Genomic DNA, 20,736 nt, shown 5'->3' on the forward strand with positions numbered 1-20,736 from the left:
TTCGGCTTCGCTGCCATTGTTCTGCGATATCGTTCTCTTGTGTTGTCTATATTGTAGAAGATTTGTCCAAAAAGTTGTAATAATCCTTCACGGTCCACCTGTCCAGGTCTAGAAGTAAATAACAAACCGGCTCACCTTATCATTGCCGCTGAATAAATATTGGAAGCATGCCCTTCACCTGGTCACTGTCACGCACGCACACGGCAATTACACTTTACGATATTTCCTGGATGATTTACCAATCAGTGGTACACCCGCCCGCTTGCCAGATGGCAGCACCCATCTCCCAGATGTGGGTCCAACAGTCAAGGGCTCTGGCAGCAGATAAATTACTGCCCCATAATTTTTTAATATATAATCCTCTACACGAAATAGTTAGCATCTCCTCGAGGCGATGGTTATTAAATCTCCCAGTGATCCCAATACTTCACTAAATGGCCCTAGTCTAGGAATAGTGCTCAAGATTACAGGTTATTGTGCGGGGAGATTTATATCACCAATCACGGAGTTCTTCTGCTGCTGTTAATCTTTTTCCCTTGTGTTTTTTTTAAATAACTTGCTCTAATTGCAGTTTTATCAAGTTCACCCAGAACAACATCTGATCCTTTCTTCTTCCAGCCCGCCCCCCCCCCCCCACTCAGTCTGAAGAAGGGTGTGGGCCCGAAATGTTGCCTATTTCCCTCGCTCCATAGATGCTGCAGCACCCGCTGAGTTTCTCCAGCACTTTTCAATTTTCCAGCATCTGCAGTTCCTTCTTAAACAACATGTGATAGGACAGGACCTTAGAACGTTTTCACACAGTGTTGTGAGTCTGGGATTCTCTGCCTCAGAGGGCGGTGGAGGCGGGTTCTCTGAATACTTTCAAGAGAGAGCTAGATAGGGCTCTTAAGGATAGCGGAGTCAGGGGATATGGGGAGAAGGTAGGAACGGGGTACTGATTGGGGATGATCAGCCATGATCACATTGAATGGCGGTGATGGCTCGACGGGCCGAATGGCCTCCTCCTGCACCTATTGTCTATTGTTAGAATTTTAGTGGGCAGCACGGTGGCGCAGCAGTAGAGTTGCTGCCTCATAGCGCCAGGGACCCGGGTTCGATCCTCACTGCGGCTGCTGTCTGTATGGAGTTTGTACGTTCTCCCCGTGACAGCTTGGGTTTTCTCTGGGTGCTTCAGTTTACTCCCACGCTCCATAGATGTGCAGGTTTGTAGGTTAAATGGCTTGGTATACGTGTTAAATTGTCCTTGGTGTGTGTGTGTGTGTGTGTGTGCGTGTATGGGATAGTGTGTGGGATAAAGTCCCACAGACTCGGTGGGACGAAGGGCCTGTTTCCACGCAAATTAAACTTGTATAGTCTACAATAGACAGCACCCGTAGTCAGGATGGAACCTGTGTCCTTGCCGCTGTAATGCCCCTGTCCCACTTAGGAAACCTGAACGGAAACCTCTGGAGACTTTGCTCCCCACCCAAGGTTTCTGTGCAGTTCCCGGAGGTTCCCGGAGGTTTTTGTCAGTCTCCCTACCTGCTTCCACTACCTGCAACCTCCGGGAACTGCACAGAAACCTTGGGTGGGGAGCAAAGTCTCCAGAGGTTTCCGTTCAGGTTTCCTAAGTGGGACAGGGGCTTTAAGGCAGCAACTCCACGGAACTGCTGCCCTGTTTTGACGGAACCCCAGTCCCATTCTAATTAGCCCAGTTCACCTGCCCCACCTCGCCCTTCCGTTTTCCCCTCGCTCCCCTTGCATGCTTCAGCACTTCCAACGGGTCGCTGCCTCGACCTCTCACACGCACGCACTCCACTGCTGGGAAATTAAATTCCAGGCAGCAGTCGGGTTTTTTCTCCACGTTATGGATTTGAAAATTGATTTCTCATTCCCTGGAGTGAAGCGTGCTGACGCACCTCTCCGGGTCATCGCACGCAATTCGGGAAGTTCATCCAGGCGTGGATTACCTTCATGCCGAGATTCCTGCAACAGTTTTTTTAATATAAATAATATTTTTATTAAAAGCATATACATATCATAATCAAAACACATTTTATTTATCAGTTACATATTGTTAATAGATGGGATTCCATCTATCAAAGTAGTAAGGGTCCTCATATATCAATTGCATATTAACACTGCTTCTATCTGTTTATTTTTTTTTAATAGATAGGGAGAAAGGAGAAATAAAAACGATAAAAAAGAATGGAATAAATGACCAATAATACAACTTTGGAGATGGGTCCGTAGATTATAAAACATAACTATTCATCTAATCCTGGGTTCAAGTTTCAGTCAGGCTTCCGTGCCGGACCAATTTACCCTTTCAAAAAATCAATAAATGGAGACCATATACTAGCAAATGATTCTTGTTTGTCGATTAAGACAAGTCTAGTTCTTTCCAATTGTTAAGTCTCCGACATCTCCATAATCCACATTTTTAATTGTGGGGGTTGTTGGATTTGTCCAAAATGATTCCTGCCACAGTTTGAGGAGCATTCTGTGCGGGAATTTGAGATCATCTTGTCCGAGGTGCAGCTAGCTGTCAAGGAATATCTGAAGCAAAAAAAGCAATCTGCTGGAGGAACACACCGAGTCAGGCAACATAGAGTCATACTGTGCGGAAACAGGCCATTCGGCCCAACTTGCCCATGCTGACCAACATGTCCCATCACTAGTCCCACCTGCCTGCGTTTGGCCCACATCCCTCCAAACCTGCCCTATCTGGCCAAGTGTGTCTTAAACTTTGCGCTACTCCCTGCCTCAACTACCTCCTCCAACAGCTCGTTCCATACACCCACCGTCCTTTGTGTGAAAATATATTGCCCCTCTGCATCTGATTAAAATCTTTCCCCCCCCCCCCCCCCCCCTCTTAAAGCGGTATCCTCGAGTTTCCCCCTCTACTGACAATCAGTCTGAAAACGGCTCTCGACCCGAAACACCACCTATTCCTTTTCTCCAGAGATGCTGCCTGACCCGCTGAGTTACTCCAGCATTTTGTGCCTGCCTTCGGTTTAAACCAGCATCCGCAGTTCCTCCCTATACATCTCGCCTCTCGGACTTTGCCTCCTTCTTCTAGATTTCTGGACCACAGGGAAAGGTTTGTAAAGTTTCCCTTGTTGACTCCCTCTTGATTTGAGAACTCAATGTCAACCAGTGCAGGGCAAGCTACTTATGAAGCATAATCTGCCAGAAGACAGCTCTGTGTAAATTGCATTCTCGGTAGTTAATGGAATGAATCAAAGCCCTGCGTGGGGAGTTGGACATTGACTAATCTCTTCCATTTCTGAACACGATTTATGAAAGACCTAATCTAACATTTGCAGGCCATAAATTTGTAGACTGTTAACTCTCAGGAAGGGATTTTATACACAAACACAAACATTCACAGGAGAATATTTTAGGGTTTGAGAAGCAAGACCCTAATAGTGGAGGAAAGAACTGCAGATGCTGGTTTAAACCGAAGCTAGACACAATAGAGAATAGGCAACGTTTCGGGCCGAAGTCTGAAGAAGGGTTTCGGACCGAAACGTCGCCTATTTCCTTCGCTCCATAGATGCTGCCGCACCCACTGAGTTTCTCCAGCACTTTTGTCTATCTTCGATTTTCCAGCATCTGCAGTTCCTTCTTGAACTTTCTTTCCATTCCCACCGTTAGTGGGGGAAAATCCATGGACATTGTAGAAACATAGAAACATAGACAATAGGTGCAGGAGTAGGTCATTCGGCCCTTCGAGCCAGCACCGCCATTCATTGTGATCATGGCTGATCATCCACAATCAGTACCCCGTTCCTGCCTTACTCAACTGGAGTAACTCAGCGGGACAGGCAGCATCCCTGGAGAGAAGGAATGGGTGACGTTTCGGGTCGAGACCCTTCTTTGTCTGTCTTGTGAATAGAACAACTTGGCTGTGAGGGCAGGGGAAAGGGGGGAGAGAAGGGGGCATGGAGGAAAGGGGAGCAAGAGGGATGTGGAGGGGGAAAAGGAGATGTGTAGGAAGGAACTGCAGACGCTGGTTTAAACTGAAGATAGACACAAAAAGCTGGAGTAACTCAGCGGGACAGGCAGCGTCTCTGGAGAGAAGGAATGGGTCTATTCGACCCTATTCATTCCATGCAAGTTGAGAATTTGAAGGCGCATTCCATGTGATAAATGGGGATGATGGTGATTGGCAGAGCAGTGGATTGAAAGTGCCAGGCTTGCCCCGAGTGGGTCTATAGATGGGAGCTCCATAAAGTAACGTTTAAGAAGCATTTAGACAGGTACATGGGTAGGACGGGTTTGGAGAGATATGGGCCACACGCAGGCAGGTGGGTCTAGTGTAGATGGGTCATGTCAGTTGGTGAGGGCAAGTTTGGCTGAAGGGCCTGTTTCCATACAGGCGTCACACCGCTACATGTCGACACGTGAAGCCTGTATGGTGGCGAGTAGTCGCCCAAAGAGTCGTACCTTTTTCTGGTCGCCGCTGGATTTTCAACATGTTGAAAATTTTCGGCCACCTGCTGCGACCATGACGGGTGCCGGCAAGTTGCCGAAAAAAATCAAGTAAAGTGGGACAGGCCCTTTAAGGAACATCTCTTTATTCTGAGGTTGTGACCTCTGGTTCTATACTCTCCGAGTGGAAACGTCCTCTCCACACCCACTCTATCCAATGTCCCAGGCTTCCTGTTCCTATCTCTGAGCTTCTGTCTGCATTGTCACTTCTGCCCTTGAAAAACATTATTTACTTTTCCAGCATCACTTCTGGTAAAGATCCATCTCCTGAGCTGCCTGCGTGGTTTGTGTTGTGACAACAGGGAAGCTTTGTCAATTCGGATTACAAAGCATTCTTGAATATATTGGAATCCATAATTGTGCTTGTCATGCAAGGCATAGTGCAAGCCACTTGCCCGAATTATAATCATTCTATTACTGTCTAATGTACCAGAGCTGCAGTCATTAATTTTACTGGGAATTTTAAGCACTCTGTGATTAGCGGGCTTTTATTCACGTGCAAGATTCCGGCCATGTGTGTACACTTTCCCTTCACTTCCCGTTGATTTATTGGGCTCCATCTTCAGGAGTTCCTTCAGTGTCGACTTTCCTCTCGCGATCTCTCTGTGTGTATTTGTATACTTTAGAACAGCAAGGCCTTTGGGTGATTCCTACAAGATGGCACCCAACCCAGGCCACACTGTGTGTACGCTATTCGCAGAGGTGGATCTGCGATCACCCATTACAGTCGCCCCACTCTTTTAGACAATAGACAATAGGTGCAGGAGTAGGCCATTCGGCCCTTCGAGCCAGCACCGCCATTCAATGTGATCATTGCTGATCATCCCCAATCAGTACCCTGTTCCTGCATTCTCCCCATATCCCCTGACTCCGCTGTTTTTAAGAGCCCTATCTAGCTCTCTCTTGCAAGCATCCAGAGAACCTGCCTCCACTGCCTTCTGAAGCAGAGAATTCCACACTCACCACTCTCTGTGAGAAAAAGTGTTTCCTCGTCTCCGATCTAAATGGCTTACTCCTTATTCTTAAACTGTGGCCCCTGGTTCTGGACTCCCCCAACATCGGGAACATGTTTCCTGCCTCTAGCGTTTCCAAGCCCTTCACAATCTTAAATGTTTCAATGAGATACCCTCTCATCCTTCTAAACTCCAGAGTGTACAAGCCCAGATGCTCCATTCTCTCAGCATATGACAGTCCCGCCATCCCAGGAATTAACCTTGTAAATCTCTACTCCTGCATCAGCATTTCTTACTTTTGCTCTTCTATAGATTCACGTTATTCCCTTTATCGTGTATCCGCATGCCATGAACGGCTCGATTGTAATTGTGTATTGTCTTTCCGCCGACTGGCTAGCACGCAACAAAAGCTTTTCACTGTACCTCGGTACACGTGACAATAAACTAAACTGAACTTGTTCCCCTGGACAAACTCAGTGACTCTGACACCCTTACACCACAGAATATACCCGCAAACAAACAATCTGTGCTGATCTCAATCTATCTCTTCACGGGGCTGAAAGGAAAATAAATGTCTTGAAAAATTCGGTCATAAGATCATCAGTGATAGGAGCCGAATTAGGCTATTTGGCTCATCAAGTCTACTCCGCCATTCAATCATGGCTGATCTATCTCGCCCTCCTAACCCCATTCTCCTGCCTTCTCCCCATAATGTCCGACACCCAAACTATCAAGAATCTATCTATCTCTGCCTTAAAAATATCCATTGACTTATATGCCTGTCCCACTTGGCGATTTATTTTAAGCAACTGCCGTTGACTGTCATAGCCGTAGCAGGTTGCCGAAAAGCCAGCGACAACCTACGTCATCCTGGCATCAACCTACGACAGCACCAACGTCAGGAGAAGTCAACCTACGCTCATTGGCGTCAAACCCACTGTCGCTAAAAAATCTTCAACATATTGAAAATTTAGCGGCGATCGGAAAAATGCTGCGACTTTTTGCGCGACTGAGGAGACTACTCGCGGTGACTGCCGGCGAACATGTGGCGACAAACTAGTCGCCTGTAGTTGCCTAAGAAAATCGTCTAAGTGGGACAGGCCCATTAGCCTCCACCGCCTTCTGTGGCTAAGAATTCCACTCATTTTAATTTTAATTTGTTGACATTTTAAATAGTCACACCTCTCATCATGTCACTGCACGAGGGCAGGGAGACCACTGCAATGCAGATTCTGTTTATGAAACTATGCCCTTCCTATTAATGCTTTTCTGATGCTTTAAGCGTGCGTTTCGAAGATGCTTTGTCTAATGTGAAGTATAAAGGTTGTGGGTTCTGAGTGTTTTGTACAATGCACTTGTCACAAATTCCTTTTCTTTCGTCTTTCCTTGCAAAACTATAATGGAACTTGGCAAGCCTTTGAAGCTGTGTGTGTATCATGGCCTTCCGAGTGCTTGGGCACTTTGAAAGAAGCTTCTGTGCGTTTGAAGCCACATTACTGATGCAATGGCAACTCGTATCGCTGTTCCACATTACTTTGAATCTGAGCCTGATATTCCAGCGATCCCAACCATCTCCTTTCACCGTGTCTGCGTGAAATAATAAAATCTTGGGCAAAACTGCTCACTGCTTGAGGTGGAATTAAACTGTCAGCATCCTTGGCTTTGTATTTGATCTCATTCTGACCTCCTGAACCATCCACATATCTACACACATCGATCTACCGGTGCCTTTGCAACACGGTGTGCCTGTGTATCCGCACCACCTCACATGCTGTTCACTTCTTTGCTGTCTCCAAGCTGCATTGTTCCGCCCACGTCCCACCTGGCTCCTGTCAGGCCCTTCAGCCCAACTTGCCTATACCGGCCAACATGCCCCATCTACACTAGTCCAACCTGCCTGTGTTTGGCCCATACCTCTATGTCCTCCCCCTCCCTCACTATCCCCCTCCCTCTCCCCCTCTACCCCCCTTCCTCTCCCTCTCTAACCGCGCCTGTGAGTTGCGGGCTATGCATGAGTGGATAGGGCGGGGAATGGGGGGAAAGGAGTGAATGATTAATATTAATAAAATATCAAGGGGGGGGGTTAGTGTGTGTGTGTGTGTGTGTGTGTATGTGTGTGGAGGGGGGGGTTGTTAATGTGTGTGATGCCGCTGGATCCCCCCCACAACCGTGCGTTGGGGGGACGGGACCCAACGGGTCCCACTTAGTCTAGTATTTCTCTAAACCTGTCCTAATCCATGCACCTGTCTAATTGCTTCTTACACATTGCGATAGTCCCTGACTCAATTACCTCATCCGGCAGCTCGATCCATGCACCCAACACCCTTATTAGTGAAAAGGTTACCCCTTGGATTCCTATAAAATATCTCCCCTTCACCTTAAACCTATGTCCTCTGGTTCTCAATTCCCCTCCTCTGGGCAAGAGAGTCTGTGCGTCCACCCGATCTATTCCTCTGCCCAACATCCCCTCCTTATTGGTTCCACTTTGCACCCACCAGCGTCTGTCCCACCCCTCACTGGCAAGGTGTTCAGCTGTAATGTTGGTGAGGCAGCTTCTATGGAGCGAAGGAATAGGCGACGTTTCGGGTCGAGACCCTTCTTCAGACCTAATGGGATGTGCTAATGATCCCGTGGTCATGTTATGGCTGTCCGCAGCATGGAAGGATAGCGTTGAGTTTAGTTTATTGTCATGTGTTCCGAGGTACAGTGAAAAGCATTTTCTTGCGTGCCAACCAGCCAGCAGAAAGACAATATATGATTGTGATCAAGCCATCCACAGTGTACAGATATATGCTAAAGGGAATAACGTTTAGTGCAAGACAAAGTCCGATCAAAGATAGTCTGTAGGTCACCAATGAGGTAGGTGGGAGCTCAGGTCTGCTCTCTGGTTGAGGTAGGTAGGATGGTTCAGTTGCCTGATAACAGCTGGGAAGGAACTGCCCCTGAATCTGGAGGTAGACAAAAATGCTGGAGAAACTCAGCGGGTGAGGCAGCATCTATGGAGCGAAGGAATAGGTGACGTTTCGGGTCGAGACCCTTGCTCAGACTATTCTTCACCTATTCCTTCGCTCTATAGATGCTGCCTCACCCGCTGAGTTTCTCCAGCATTTTTGTCTCCCTTCCAGCATCTATCTAAATGGCGTCAATTTGGGAAAAGGGGAAGTACAACGGGAACTGGGGATCTTTGCACATCAGTCTATGAAAGTAAACATGCAGGTACAGCAGGCAGTGCAAAAAGCGAATGGCATGTTGGCCTTTATAATAAGAGGAATTGAATATAGGAGCAAAGAGGTCCTTCTGCAGTTGTACAGAGCCCTAGTGAGACCACACCTGGAGTATTGTGTGCAGTTTTGGTCCCCTAATTTGAGGAAGGACATTCTTGCTTTTGAGGGAGTGCAGCATAGGTTTACAAGGTTAATTCCTGGGATGGCGGGACTGTCATATGCTGAGAGAATGGAGCAGCTGGACTTGTACACTCTGGAGTTTAGAAGGATGAGAGGGTATCTCATTGAAACATATAAGATTGTTAAGGGCTTGGACACACTAGAGGCAGGAAACATGTTCCCGATGTTGGGGGAGTCCAGAACCAGTGGCCACAGTTTAAGAATGAGTAAGCCATTTAGAACGGAGACGAGGAAACACCTTTTCTCACAGAGAGTGGTGAGTCTGTGGAAATCTCTGCCTCAGAGGGTGGTGGAGGCAGGTTCTCTGGATGCTTTCAAGAGAGTGCTAGATAGGGCTCTTAAAGATATCGGTCAGGGAATATGGGGAGAAGGCAGGAACGGGGTACTGATTCGGGATAATCAGCCATGATCACATTGAATGGCGGTGCTGGCTCGAAGGGCCGATTTCTTTGGTGGGGAACCTGAAGAAAGACTTCTATAATGTGCTTGAATCGCTTACATTGGCGATTCGAGCACTATAGCACATCAAATAACTCTGAGTACCGCTACGCTTGTAGATGTGGACTCCATGACAGAAGCCCATTCAAAAAAACGCCTCGTATATTTGATTCCCAAAATGGCGCGAAAAAAAATACCCATGAGCCCATGACTGTACTACAGCTTTTTCGTCGAGTGGTCTATCTTGCTCCTCTAGAATCTTTGCTCTCTAGTACCACCCGGGCGCGGACGTAACCCTGGAAACGGGGCAGGCAGCAGGCTCGGGCAGGGCCCCCTTCCGCCTGGCGCCGTGACTCGCGGATGGCCACGGGAAGGGCACCTCTCCTGGCGAGAGTTAGGAGGACAGACGCAGGAAGCTGGAGTAACTCAGCGTGTCAGGCAGCATCTGCGGAGAAAAGAGATGGGCGATGTTTTGGGTTGAGACCCGACCCAAAATGGCACCTATTCCTTTTCTCCAGAGACGCTGTCTGACCCGCTGTGTCTGTCTTCGGTTTAAACCGGCGTCTGCAGTTCCTTCCTACACACGAGTTAGAAGGAGATGCAACTCATCGAACGGTGAGGAGGGAGATGCAGCGGAGTTTAGTGCAGCTCTGCATGCGGCAGCAAGTAACAGTCAGACCTCCTGTGTAATGCGTGGGGGCACTGCACCCGACTGTTGCTAGCCCCCTGCTTGTAAATGCCTGAAGGCAGCCTGTAAGATTGTGACTGCGGTACTCAGTGTTATCTGTTATGCCCCAGTCAGCGACTAATGGACTAGTGCAGGCCACCGCCCTGGGGAAGGGTTTGCCACTTTACTGTTTGAGTTTGGCACTAAGCTTCCCTGCCATGTAAACTGCTGTGGCTCTGCCCCACGAGATTTTACCTGTTGTATCTCTTGCTGAGTACATTTTTCAGCTAGAAAGCAGTGGCTTTTCCCGCCCTGGGGGGGGTGGGGGGGGTGGGGACTCTGCACTCTGAGACGTGCCTGGGCTGCACGGCAGCTGAGGTTTTGCCTTGAACATTTTGTTTGCAAGAGAGCGGATCAGATTTCCATTAACACACAGACAGGCTGCACCACACAAACTCTGGGCCAAATAGGGGAAAGGCTGCCGGAGGATCGCTTGCCTCTTGTAATTAAGGGACTATTTCATATCGAGTTCTGCAATCGCTCCCAGAGGCAATTGGAAGTGTTGGGTTTCCTTCGCTTTTGTCACGTATACCAGGGGCGCAGTGAAAACCTTTTGTTAGCTTGCTATCCGCTCAAAGAAAAGACTAAACTCGAATACAGTCAAGCCATCCACAGAGCATAGTCAAAGGATAATGGGTAAAATGTTTAGTGCAAGATAAAGTCTGATGAAAGATAGGTCCAAGGTTCCAAGGTGAGAGTTCAGGACCACACTCTAGCTGATGAGGGGATGGTTCAGTTGCCTGATAATAGCTGGGAAGAAACTGTCCCTGAATCTGGAGGTGTGCGAATGTATCGCAGCGTGAGGTGTAGATGGACACGATGGAAGGGAGGTGGGATTACGTGATGGTCTGGGCTGCGTCCACAACTCTGCAATTTCTTGCGGTCTTGGATGGAGCTGTTCCCAAACCAAGCTGCGACGCATTCTGATTAAATGCTTTCCACCTAAGTGTCTCTGTGCTGTTGAAGGGTGGGCTCTGGGAATCGGGAGACATTCGGTGTACTTTGCTTTCCTCTACCTACTGAGGTACGACCTGCCTCAGAAACTACTTTGGATTCGAGCTTGTTGCTCATGGCACAGCTGGACCTATCCATCCTTCCAGCACGTGGAAGAGTTTGTGTTATTGTCGGAACAAGTAGCTAAATTGGCAAAGTTATCAACTCCATGCTTATAATACTATTTAATAGTATTTTGACACTAGTGGGAGAGTCCAGCTCCAGAGGCCATCGCCTCAGAATAAAAGGATGTATCTTTAGAAAGATGAGGAGGAATCTCTTTAGTCAGAGGGTGGTGAATCTGTGGAATTAATTGCCAGAGAAGGCTGTGGAGGCCAAGTCAATGGATATTTTTAATTGATAAATGTGATTAATAAATTCGTGATTAGTGTGGGTGTTAGAGGTCATGGGGTTAGGAGGGAGAGATAGATCAGCCATGATTGAATGGCGGAGTAGACTTGATGGGCCGAATGGCCTAATTCTGCTCCTATCACATATGAACCCGAGGATGGAAGGTGGCTATTTGGCCCATTGGAACAACGCTAGTTTTCTGCAACCCAGCCATTCAGTCGTTCCTCATCGACAACCTTCCAATCTTATCTCCCTCCTGACCAATCTCTTCTCCAAGGCTGCATTGTTTTGCTTCCACCCTCGTCCAGGATGTAAACTCCACACATGGGGACTCCACTTTCAAACGCCTCTCCTCTGGTTGCATCTTGTTTTACCAATCGAATTTTCACAGTTCCACCAATTGCGGCATGCTCTCCCTCCTGCATTTTGTCCAGATGGTTCATGGTTTTGTGGAGCTCAGCCCAAAACTAGGAATGATCCAGGAAAGAGTGGGTATTGTCTTCAGCTTGCCGCCCCCCTGTGTCTTTCCCTTTTTTGATCCGAGTTAATTTTATCCTGCCTGCCATTAAAAGCGCATGGGAAGAAATTCCATTTTACTGTGAGTTTCACTGGGTTCTCTGCCAGCTGTGTCTGGTATCATGCTACTCTGTGGATTAGGCACAGATTGTGGAGCGCGACTCTTTAGTAACACGGGGGTGGACGCGGGGCTGTTGTGATGTTGCAAACTATCCCAAGGCCAAGGGAGTGATATCAAACACAATTGGACACCAAGGTAAAAGGCTAAATATGTAAAAAGGAACTGCAGGTGCTGGTTTACATCAAAGGCAGACACAAAGTGCTGGAGTAACTCAGCAGTTCAGGCAGCATCTCTGGAGAAAAGGAATGGGTGACGTTTCGGGACGAGACCCTTCTTCAGACTTCAGGGTCAGGTTTTCAAGAAGGGTCTCGACCGGAAACATCCAGAGATGCTGCTTGACTCGCTGAGTTACTTCAGCACTTTGTTCACTTATATTGTGAATGGGTGGCTGGTAGGAAAATTATTTACGGGGTGTGTGTGTGTTTGTAAGAAAAGGCGATCTACATGGGTTGAGGTAATAGATTACAGGGACGTAAAATATTATCCATCTTTTAACTATTGGTTTTTGTGGCGTGCGTGATTGTGTGTGTGTGTGCATTTGTGTGCGTTTGTTTGCTTGTGCGTTTTTATGCGTGTGCGTTTGTGTGCGTGCGTGTTTGTGCGTGTTTGTGCATGTGCGTGTTTGTGCATGTGCGTGTTTATGTTTGGGTGTGTGCGTGTTTGTGCTTATGCATGTTTGTGCATGTGCGTGTGACTGCCCATGGACAAACCATATCAAGACCACGGAGATTCACATTGCGGGCATTGTTAAGGACTGGTGTAGAAACAGGGACAGCCAACATTGATGGAGAAATAAATATTTCGGCTCAACTCTGCCCAACCCAGTAAATTTCCGTGAGATTTTGCACGTTGAATTCCAGCGTTTTACCTGGGCGATAATCGCGTGCCGCCCGCAGGTGGAGGTGTGTCAGACAGCGGTGGGACGAGAGTGACTGTAGTGTTTAATGTAGTCAGGTGGGGCAGTGTAGACTGTTGATATCAGCCATCTCTCTCCCCTTCCCTCTGTCTCTCCCTTCCCTCCTCCCTTGTCACCGGCATCTTTCAAACCACGGGACTGACGCTGTCCCTTCCATCTGTCTTTTCCTACCTAGACTCCCCTCAACCCCTACCATCCAACAAAGTGGACAGAGCCATAGAGACCGAGGGTCGGGATGGCAGCAAGAGCGGAGTCAACATGACGATGATTGGAGCCATTGTGGGCGCTGGCGCGCTCCTCCTGTTGGTCGCCGTCATCATAGCGGTGGTGGTGGTGCGCAAGCGGCAGCGGACCTTCAAGGGGGACTACAACACCAAGAAGCACGTCTTTGGCAACGGTTACGGCAAGGCAGGCGCGCGGCCACCCGGCCCCCAGCAGCTCCCCTACCCCGAGTCTGACGAGGACCACAAGCTCTCCTCCATGAACGTAAGTTACGAGAACGAGAGGAAAGTTGTGCGAGACGGCGCCGACTTCGAAACGGACTCCAAGCGCCCGTACTTCACGGTGGACGAGAGCGACACGCAGGAGGAACTGGACGAGCAGACCCTGAGCTTCCAGTATCCGCCCGATCTGACAGAGGACATGGTCTCGCAGAATGACGGCTCCATCATTTCAAAGAAAGAGTGGTATGTCTAGAGTGGTCGAGCTGTGGTACGGGGCATAATTCAGAGTGTCCAAACTCTAGCCTGGGTGGTCCGCTGTAAAGAACTCTGCAACAGCTAAGGTCTTAACGATTACATTACTGTTTTTTTTTACATTTCATTCAACAACAACAACAACAACAAAAAAAAGTTCTAAAGACAATGATTTCATAAACGTGACTTGTATGTGCATCACTAACGGGGAGAGGCCCACTCTTTGCCAGCTGGACTTGCTAAGAAAGCTGCTGCTTCACCACTAAACTCAACGGATAACTATTGTTAAACACTGGAAAGTCAGGCAGGCACGTCTGTGGCCGCATTACCTTAACCCTCATTATATTAGCCATTAATTTATAACCACTAACATGGACATGACTAAATAACTTGCTGTTGTCGGCCAGCCAGTGGTTACTGAACATGGCGTGCAATTAGCGATGCATAAAACTCCACTCAGTGGTGGGGATGTGGGGAAAACTGATGCTCACTAACTCTCCAGCTGGTAGCTTCTGCAACTGGATGTTCCATTAGCTGAAACCAGTCTCTAAAGGCCAAATTTCTTTAAATCGGACATGACTCTTAACACCATACACAGTCCTGTTGGGCACCTTAAGTGACTTGTAAATTTTTTTTTTAAGGTCACAGAATTGTCAAAAAAAAATGCTTTCAATTGCTTTGAAGCAAAATGAATTTGCCTGCAAGAAAAAAAAGTGAATTTCATTCATTCCCCTCCTGAATGGAGCCCTGGTTGCATCATCCGACATTCCTGCATGTGAGTTTGTGTTGCGTTAAGTGTCAAAATTGTGTCCCTTTTCGTGGAGCTACCATGGTGCAAGGAAGCGTTTCCTTTCACCAATCCTGACAAACCTCTGCAGCATTTTAAACGACCGAGGTTCAATCGATGCATGTTTCAAAACTCTCTTGAACAAAATGTTTGATGTGCTCCATTTTGTCTAACGTCAGCTCTGTACTATAATGTATATTTCATCGTATTACATTTATAATAGCACTTTGACATGTCCATCTGCAGTATGGTTTGATGTTAATTAACTCCTAATGTTTTTGGAAAACAAATATGACTATCTCTTTCCTTACGATCCCCAATCAATTGACTCGATGGTGGTTGTTAGTGGAGGACAGGAGTGCAGTGTGAGGGATATGCAAATGTTAGTCAGATGGTTAGAATAGTGAAGGATCATCTGCTTACTAATGATGTCCAAAATTGAAATGCGTTAGTTGGTCAAAAAGAGAGAGGGGGGGGGGGGGGGGGGGGAAGTCAATCTTTCAACACAGTACCAGAGTCGCCGTGAGGCTCATTGTCCGTTCTGGACCCTCATGCGGGTCTGATCCAGGAGCGATTCAGATTAGTCTATTGTCACAAGCACCAGTGCAGTTGCTTATTCACACGAAGTGTGTGAAGTAATCGGTCTACATACAATAACGTTGAACACAGCGCTTAGTGCAATGCCAAGCCTAGACTGGTGCAAGGTTGCTGTGCAATCTGAGGTGGTGTAATAAATATATACAATGTTAAAGTGTACTGACTGAATGAGGTGCAAGTGTGGTGTAAGAACCATCAGACAGCTGCAGATCTGCCTATTCTAGCCCAGCCAGCCTGCTCACCAAATAATGACTTACGACGTTCCAGTTTTGATCCTCCTTTCCCGTTTTAATTTGGTAAATAATTGCAGTCTGTCTGATTGTGGGCAGCAGGTCTGTGCTGCAGGCAGTGTTACACCTCCCACAGAATAACACATGGGCATTGTGCAGAGTAACAAACAACATCCCAGCCTAGCAAGATGCTATCAGGCAGCACAGCACTCCCTTTGTTCCACAATTGCCAATGCATTAAGTGTAACATTTGAAAACCGCCTACAAACGCGGTGGCAAAAATGTTATCGGTAAATTATAATTGTGACATTGTACTGCTCTGGCTTCGAGACTGTGTCTCCTCCAGCCCAAGGAACAGATCCCGATCTAGCCTTTAGCCTTCTGTAGACGGGAATGCATGCAAAGCAAAGGCAGCTTGCCTTGTGATGTTGAACGAGAGAATGGTAGAGACAAGGGGGCATTGCGAGCAGCTGCCGAAACAGAGGGGCAGTGCCACAGAGTGAGGGGGTAGAGAGACTACACTGCTACCAACCCTTGGGAGAAACACGCATAAAACTTGACAAGGCTAGAGGGGTGTCAGGGGTTTATGGGGAGAAGGCAGGAGAATGGGGCTAGGAGGGTGAGATAGATCAGCCATGATTGAATGGCGGAGTAGACTTGATGGGCCGAATGGCCTAATTCTGCTCCCATCACTTATGACATTTCAGTCCTGTACCCTTATCAAAATCATGTTGGAGTACTGAACTGTGTGTACTGGCCTCGTCACTGAGTTAATTAGCCAGCAAATGGTAATATTTGACAGTTTGAGAATGTCTTCTGCAAAAGACAAGGATCAGTAAATGTGCATGAAGCTCACTGATTGCAACACAATTGTTGCTGTTTCAACCACGTTCTTTTAAGAGAAGAATCGAGCCGTCCATCGCCTGCATTGCCTCAATGTGACCCCACTGTTTATCCTCCAACTTGTGTCTGACGTTTGGCACCTGGGATGAGGAATAAATGTGACTGTCCTTATCTGCCCACGGCTGCCAAATGTTTAAGAAACATTTAGATAGGTACACAAGGATACAGGACAGGATGAGAAGGATATGGGCCAAACGCAGGCAGGTGGGACCAGTGTAGTTGGGACATGTCGGTCGGTGTGGGCAAGTTGGGCCTTTTTCTACACTGTATCACTCTATGACACTATCCCAAAAAATTTGAAAAATTATGAAGCTAAGCAGGGCGATAAAAATCTCATTGGCGGTTTCAGTATTTAAATCATTCACTATGGCGAGGATCAATGCAATCTCGTTGGTGCTTGTATCAGAGACGTGCACACTGCTCCACTCTACACTGGGTAACGTGCTTCCTCGAGGGGCAAGTCAATGTTGTCTTCATCTGGGTCAACAATGGACATGGCCCACTACATATCAAAGTCCACATTGTGCCCAGCATCCGTCCCCTCTTCTACATTGGCAATATCTGCCTTGTTTACCATAAAATGGCAAACCAACTTGTTGCATCTGCAAGATAGACACAAAGTGCGGAGTAACTCAGCGGGACAGGCAGCATCTCTGGAGAGAAGGAATGGGTGATCTTTCGGGTCGAGACACTTCAGTGTGAGAGTCTAGGACCAGAGGGCACAAGCCTCAGAATAAAAAGACCTACCTTTACAAAGGAGATGAGGAGGAATTTATTTTGTCAGCGGGTGATGAATCTGTGGCATTCATTGCCATGGATGGCTGTGGAGGCCAAGTCATTGGGAGAGTGATAGATTCTTGATTGGTACGGGTGTCAGGGATTATGGGGTGAAGGCAGGAGAATGGGGTTGAGAGGGAAAGATAGATCAGCCATGATCGAATGTCGGATGAGACTAGAGGGGCAGAATGATCTAATTCTGCTCCCATGACTAATGAACCTATGGACATTCAGAGGGTGGTGAATCTTTGGAATTCTCTCTGCTGGGAGCTGTGGAGGTCACGTCACTGGGCTCATTCAAAACCCATCCGTAGGTTTCTAGAGGCAGCATAGGTGGAGACCCAGAGGCCAGGCAGTTCCATTGGTGAGAGAGAGTTGAAATAGTAATTCTCTCTGACATTGCTAAAGGATTTGCTGATTTTCACTCGGTTCAAATTTTAATAGTTTTCCCCGAGGACCTTTTTCAAATCACTTTTGGCATTTTAAACCTCCTACCCGTTTAGGAATTCGTACATAGCAGATTTATTTTGTGGCATTTAGCTGGGATATTGTTTGCGGGTTTAACTCTGGGCGTTGACAGGCAGAATGGTGCCGTGAGGCGTTGCAACTATCAACAGTCCATCCTCAGAAGCAAGTGGCCGTAGGTTTGTGTTGGGCTTGAGGGTGGTTGGAACATCATGGTGACACTGAGCTGGCTGATGGTGGTCAGTGGGGTGCCTGAGGGAGAGGGTCTGATGTCAGAGGTTTAAATATCAGGGAGACAACAACATGGCGGCACAGACTTGATGGGCCGAATGGCCTAATTCTGCTCCCAGAACTTATAACCTGATGAACAGAAAGGGGGAGAGAGAACACACAGCAACTGTGGACCATCAGGCAGTGAGGGAGCGACTGGGGGCCAAAGAAGAGTTCGAGATTGAGGGACCAATTGGTTGGTGACTCCGTAATTCAGCACCTCTGTGTAATTTGTTGTGTTGTATGCTCCTGTGTTGATCTTTCTGGAAGTTGGAGCGTTCTACCTGCCTATCCCAGGTGAAGGTGTGGTTGTGGACATCACTGGGTGGAGCTTGACAGTGGGTGGCACATATGAGTCATTCAGGGACTGATTCAGAAGCTTAGAGTTTCCACAATTGGCGAATGAATATTCCCTGTGAACTAGACTAGGCATTATAACTCTTGGTGAGTGTTGGAGTCTCGCCAGTGGGGCAAGGTGGCGGCAGCGTGATTTATTTAATTACGGCATTTGCAGTTCGGCGTTGGAGTCTGAGGTCATTTGCTCTGGACCCAAGGAAGCTACATCATCATGCGTTTTGAAATGGATGTTAAGCAGCGACTGTGTGGAAGGACAAAAGGACTCGGGAGTACATAAATCATTAAAAGTCAGGGGATAAGGACAAGAGACTTTCAAGAAAGGCTAATTGAATGTTGCTCTTATCTGAATGCGAGTGGAATACTAAAGAGAGATATGCTAGTTTCACAGAGGTGTTTTTAGATTCACTGCAGTACTACCATTCCATTTCATGCACCACACTTCAGCAGGGATATCCAGCAGCGGAGATTCCCTGAATTGATACCAGGAATGAGAGGGTGAAGTTCTGAATGGACATGGCTTGAATCGCCTTGCCTATTGATAACCGAGTGGCAAGCTGACCAGGAGATGAGAGAAAAACAATTAACAAAGTCGATATGAAGAAACCTTTTTCTAGGGTCAAGAATAAGAATACATACAATTGTAGCTTTGCTGCTCCAGAATAAAATCAAGCAGGACTTTAGAGATACAGGATGGAAACAGGCCCTTCGGCCCACCGAGTCCATGCCGACCCCATACACTAGCACTATTCCACACGCAGTTTACAATTTTACTGAAGCCAATTAACCTGCAAACTCTGACCTCTTTGGAGGTTAGTTTAGTTTAGAGATACAGCACGGAAACAGGCCCTTCAGCCCACCGAGCCCATGCCGACCAGCGATGCCCGCACACTAACACTATCCTACACACACCAGGGACAATTTACAATTATACCAAGCCAATTAAGCTTCAAACCTGCATGTCTTTGGATGTGTGAGAGGAAACTGGAGCACCCGGAGAAACCCCACGCAGGTCACGGGGAGAACGTACAAACTCTGTACAGACAGCGCCCGTAGTCAGGATTGAACCCAGGTCCCTGGAGCTGTGAGGCAGCAACTCTACCGCTGCGCCACCGTGCCGACTGATCTGGCCAAAAATGTGTAAAGAACTCGAACTCCAAACCTCCCCAGCCCCTCCCCACTTCTCCCCAGCCCCTCCCCACTTCTCCCCAGCCCCTCCCCACTTCTCCCCAGCCCCTCCCCACTTCTCCCCAGCCCCTCCCCACCTCTCCCCAGCCCCTCCCCACTTCTCCCCAGCCCCTCCCCACTTCTCCCCAGCCCCTCCCCACTTCTCCCCAGCCGCTCCCCACTTCTCCCCACCGCTCCCCAGCCTCGATAAAACTCTGAATCTGCTGGAATGCAATTGGGAATACAAAAGGCAGGAACGGGGTACTGATTGGGGATGATCAGCCATGATCACATTGAATGGCGGTGCTGGCTCGAAGGGCCGAATGGCCTACTCCTGCACCTATTGTCTATTGAAACTGAGATTGATATATTTTTGTACGGTCAGTCCAAAGCTCCTTGAAAGTGGTAGCACAAGTAGATAGAGTGGTGAAGAAGACATATACCTGGCTTGCCTTCATCGGTCGGGGCACAGAGTCCAAGAGTCAGGAGATCATAAAACGTTGGTCAGGCTGCACCTGGAGTATTGCGGGCAATGCTGGTCATTCCCATTGTAGGAAGAAGATGGAGGCTTTGTAGAGGGTGCGGCAGGGCTTTTCTAGAACGCTGCCTGGGTATGGGGCTATTACCTAGGAGGAACGCTGGGACAAACTTGATTGTTTTCTCTGCAGCGGAGGAGGTTGAGGGGCGCCTGATAGATGTAAACACGGGGCACAAACGTGGTAGATAGTTCAAGAGAGAGTTAGATAGAGCTCTTAAAGATAGCAGAGTCGAGGGATATGGGGAGAAGGCAGGAACGGGGTACTGATTGTGGATGATCAGCCGTGATCACAGTGAATGGCGGTGCTGGCTCGGAGGGTCGAATAGCCTTTTCCTGCCCCTATTGTCTCTGTATCTATGTATTATGGCTAATCTATCTCTCCCTCCTAACCCCATTCTCCTGCCTTCTCCCCATAACCTCTGACACCTGTACTAATCATGATCATGTGATAGGAGCAGAATTAGGCCATTCGGCCCATGAAGTCCACTCCTCCATTCAATCATGGCTGATCCATCTCTCCCTCCTAACCCCATTCTCCTGCCTTCTCCCCACAACCCCTTTAGAACCCCTCTGTTGTCAAACCTTTCTCCCAGGGTGGCAATGTACAAGACTAGAGGGCATAGACAATAGGTGCAGGAGTAGGCCATTCGACCCTTCGAGCCAGCACCGCCATTCAATATGATCGTGGCTGATCACCCAAAATCAGTACCCCATTCTGGCTTTTTTCCCCCATATCCCTTGATTCCCATTGCCCCAATAGCTAAATCCAACTCTATAGCTTTAAGGTCCAAGGGATAAAGTTGAAAGGAGATGTGAGGGGCATGGAATCTACTCTGAGGTGCCAGAAGTGGAGATGATGGAAGGTGATACAAATCTGGCCTTAGTAGGCTTGTAGATAAGCCCACTGAACTGCAGGGAACGGAGGGATATGTGTCACGGGCAAGAGAAGATTAGTTTAACTCGGCATCATGTTAGGTACAGCCGTTGTGGGCCAAAGGGCCTGTTGCTGTTTTCGCTACTCTGTATTCTGCGTGAGATAGACACCAAAAGCTGGAGTA

At 47.9% G+C, this 20,736-nt stretch overlaps 1 protein-coding gene across 2 annotated transcripts in view; it reads left to right on the plus strand.

Annotated features, from left to right (window-relative positions):
- The window catches only part of nectin1 (nectin cell adhesion molecule 1), a 349,415-nt gene that overhangs the window by 169,054 nt on the left and 159,625 nt on the right, over window positions 1-20,736 (plus strand). The window contains exon 6 of one of the 2 annotated variants that reach the window (XM_033049952.1): window positions 13,071-14,389. The exons of the other annotated variant lie outside the window; for it this stretch is intronic. Coding sequence (XP_032905843.1) covers window positions 13,071-13,591 — 521 coding nt within the window. The 3' untranslated portion in view covers window positions 13,592-14,389. Of the gene's footprint in view, window positions 1-13,070; window positions 14,390-20,736 lie in introns of those variants that run through there. 2 annotated transcript variants of the gene reach the window in all.

This window comes from Amblyraja radiata, chromosome 33, assembly GCF_010909765.2.
Source record: "Amblyraja radiata isolate CabotCenter1 chromosome 33, sAmbRad1.1.pri, whole genome shotgun sequence".
NCBI classification, from domain to species: domain Eukaryota; kingdom Metazoa; phylum Chordata; class Chondrichthyes; order Rajiformes; family Rajidae; genus Amblyraja; species Amblyraja radiata.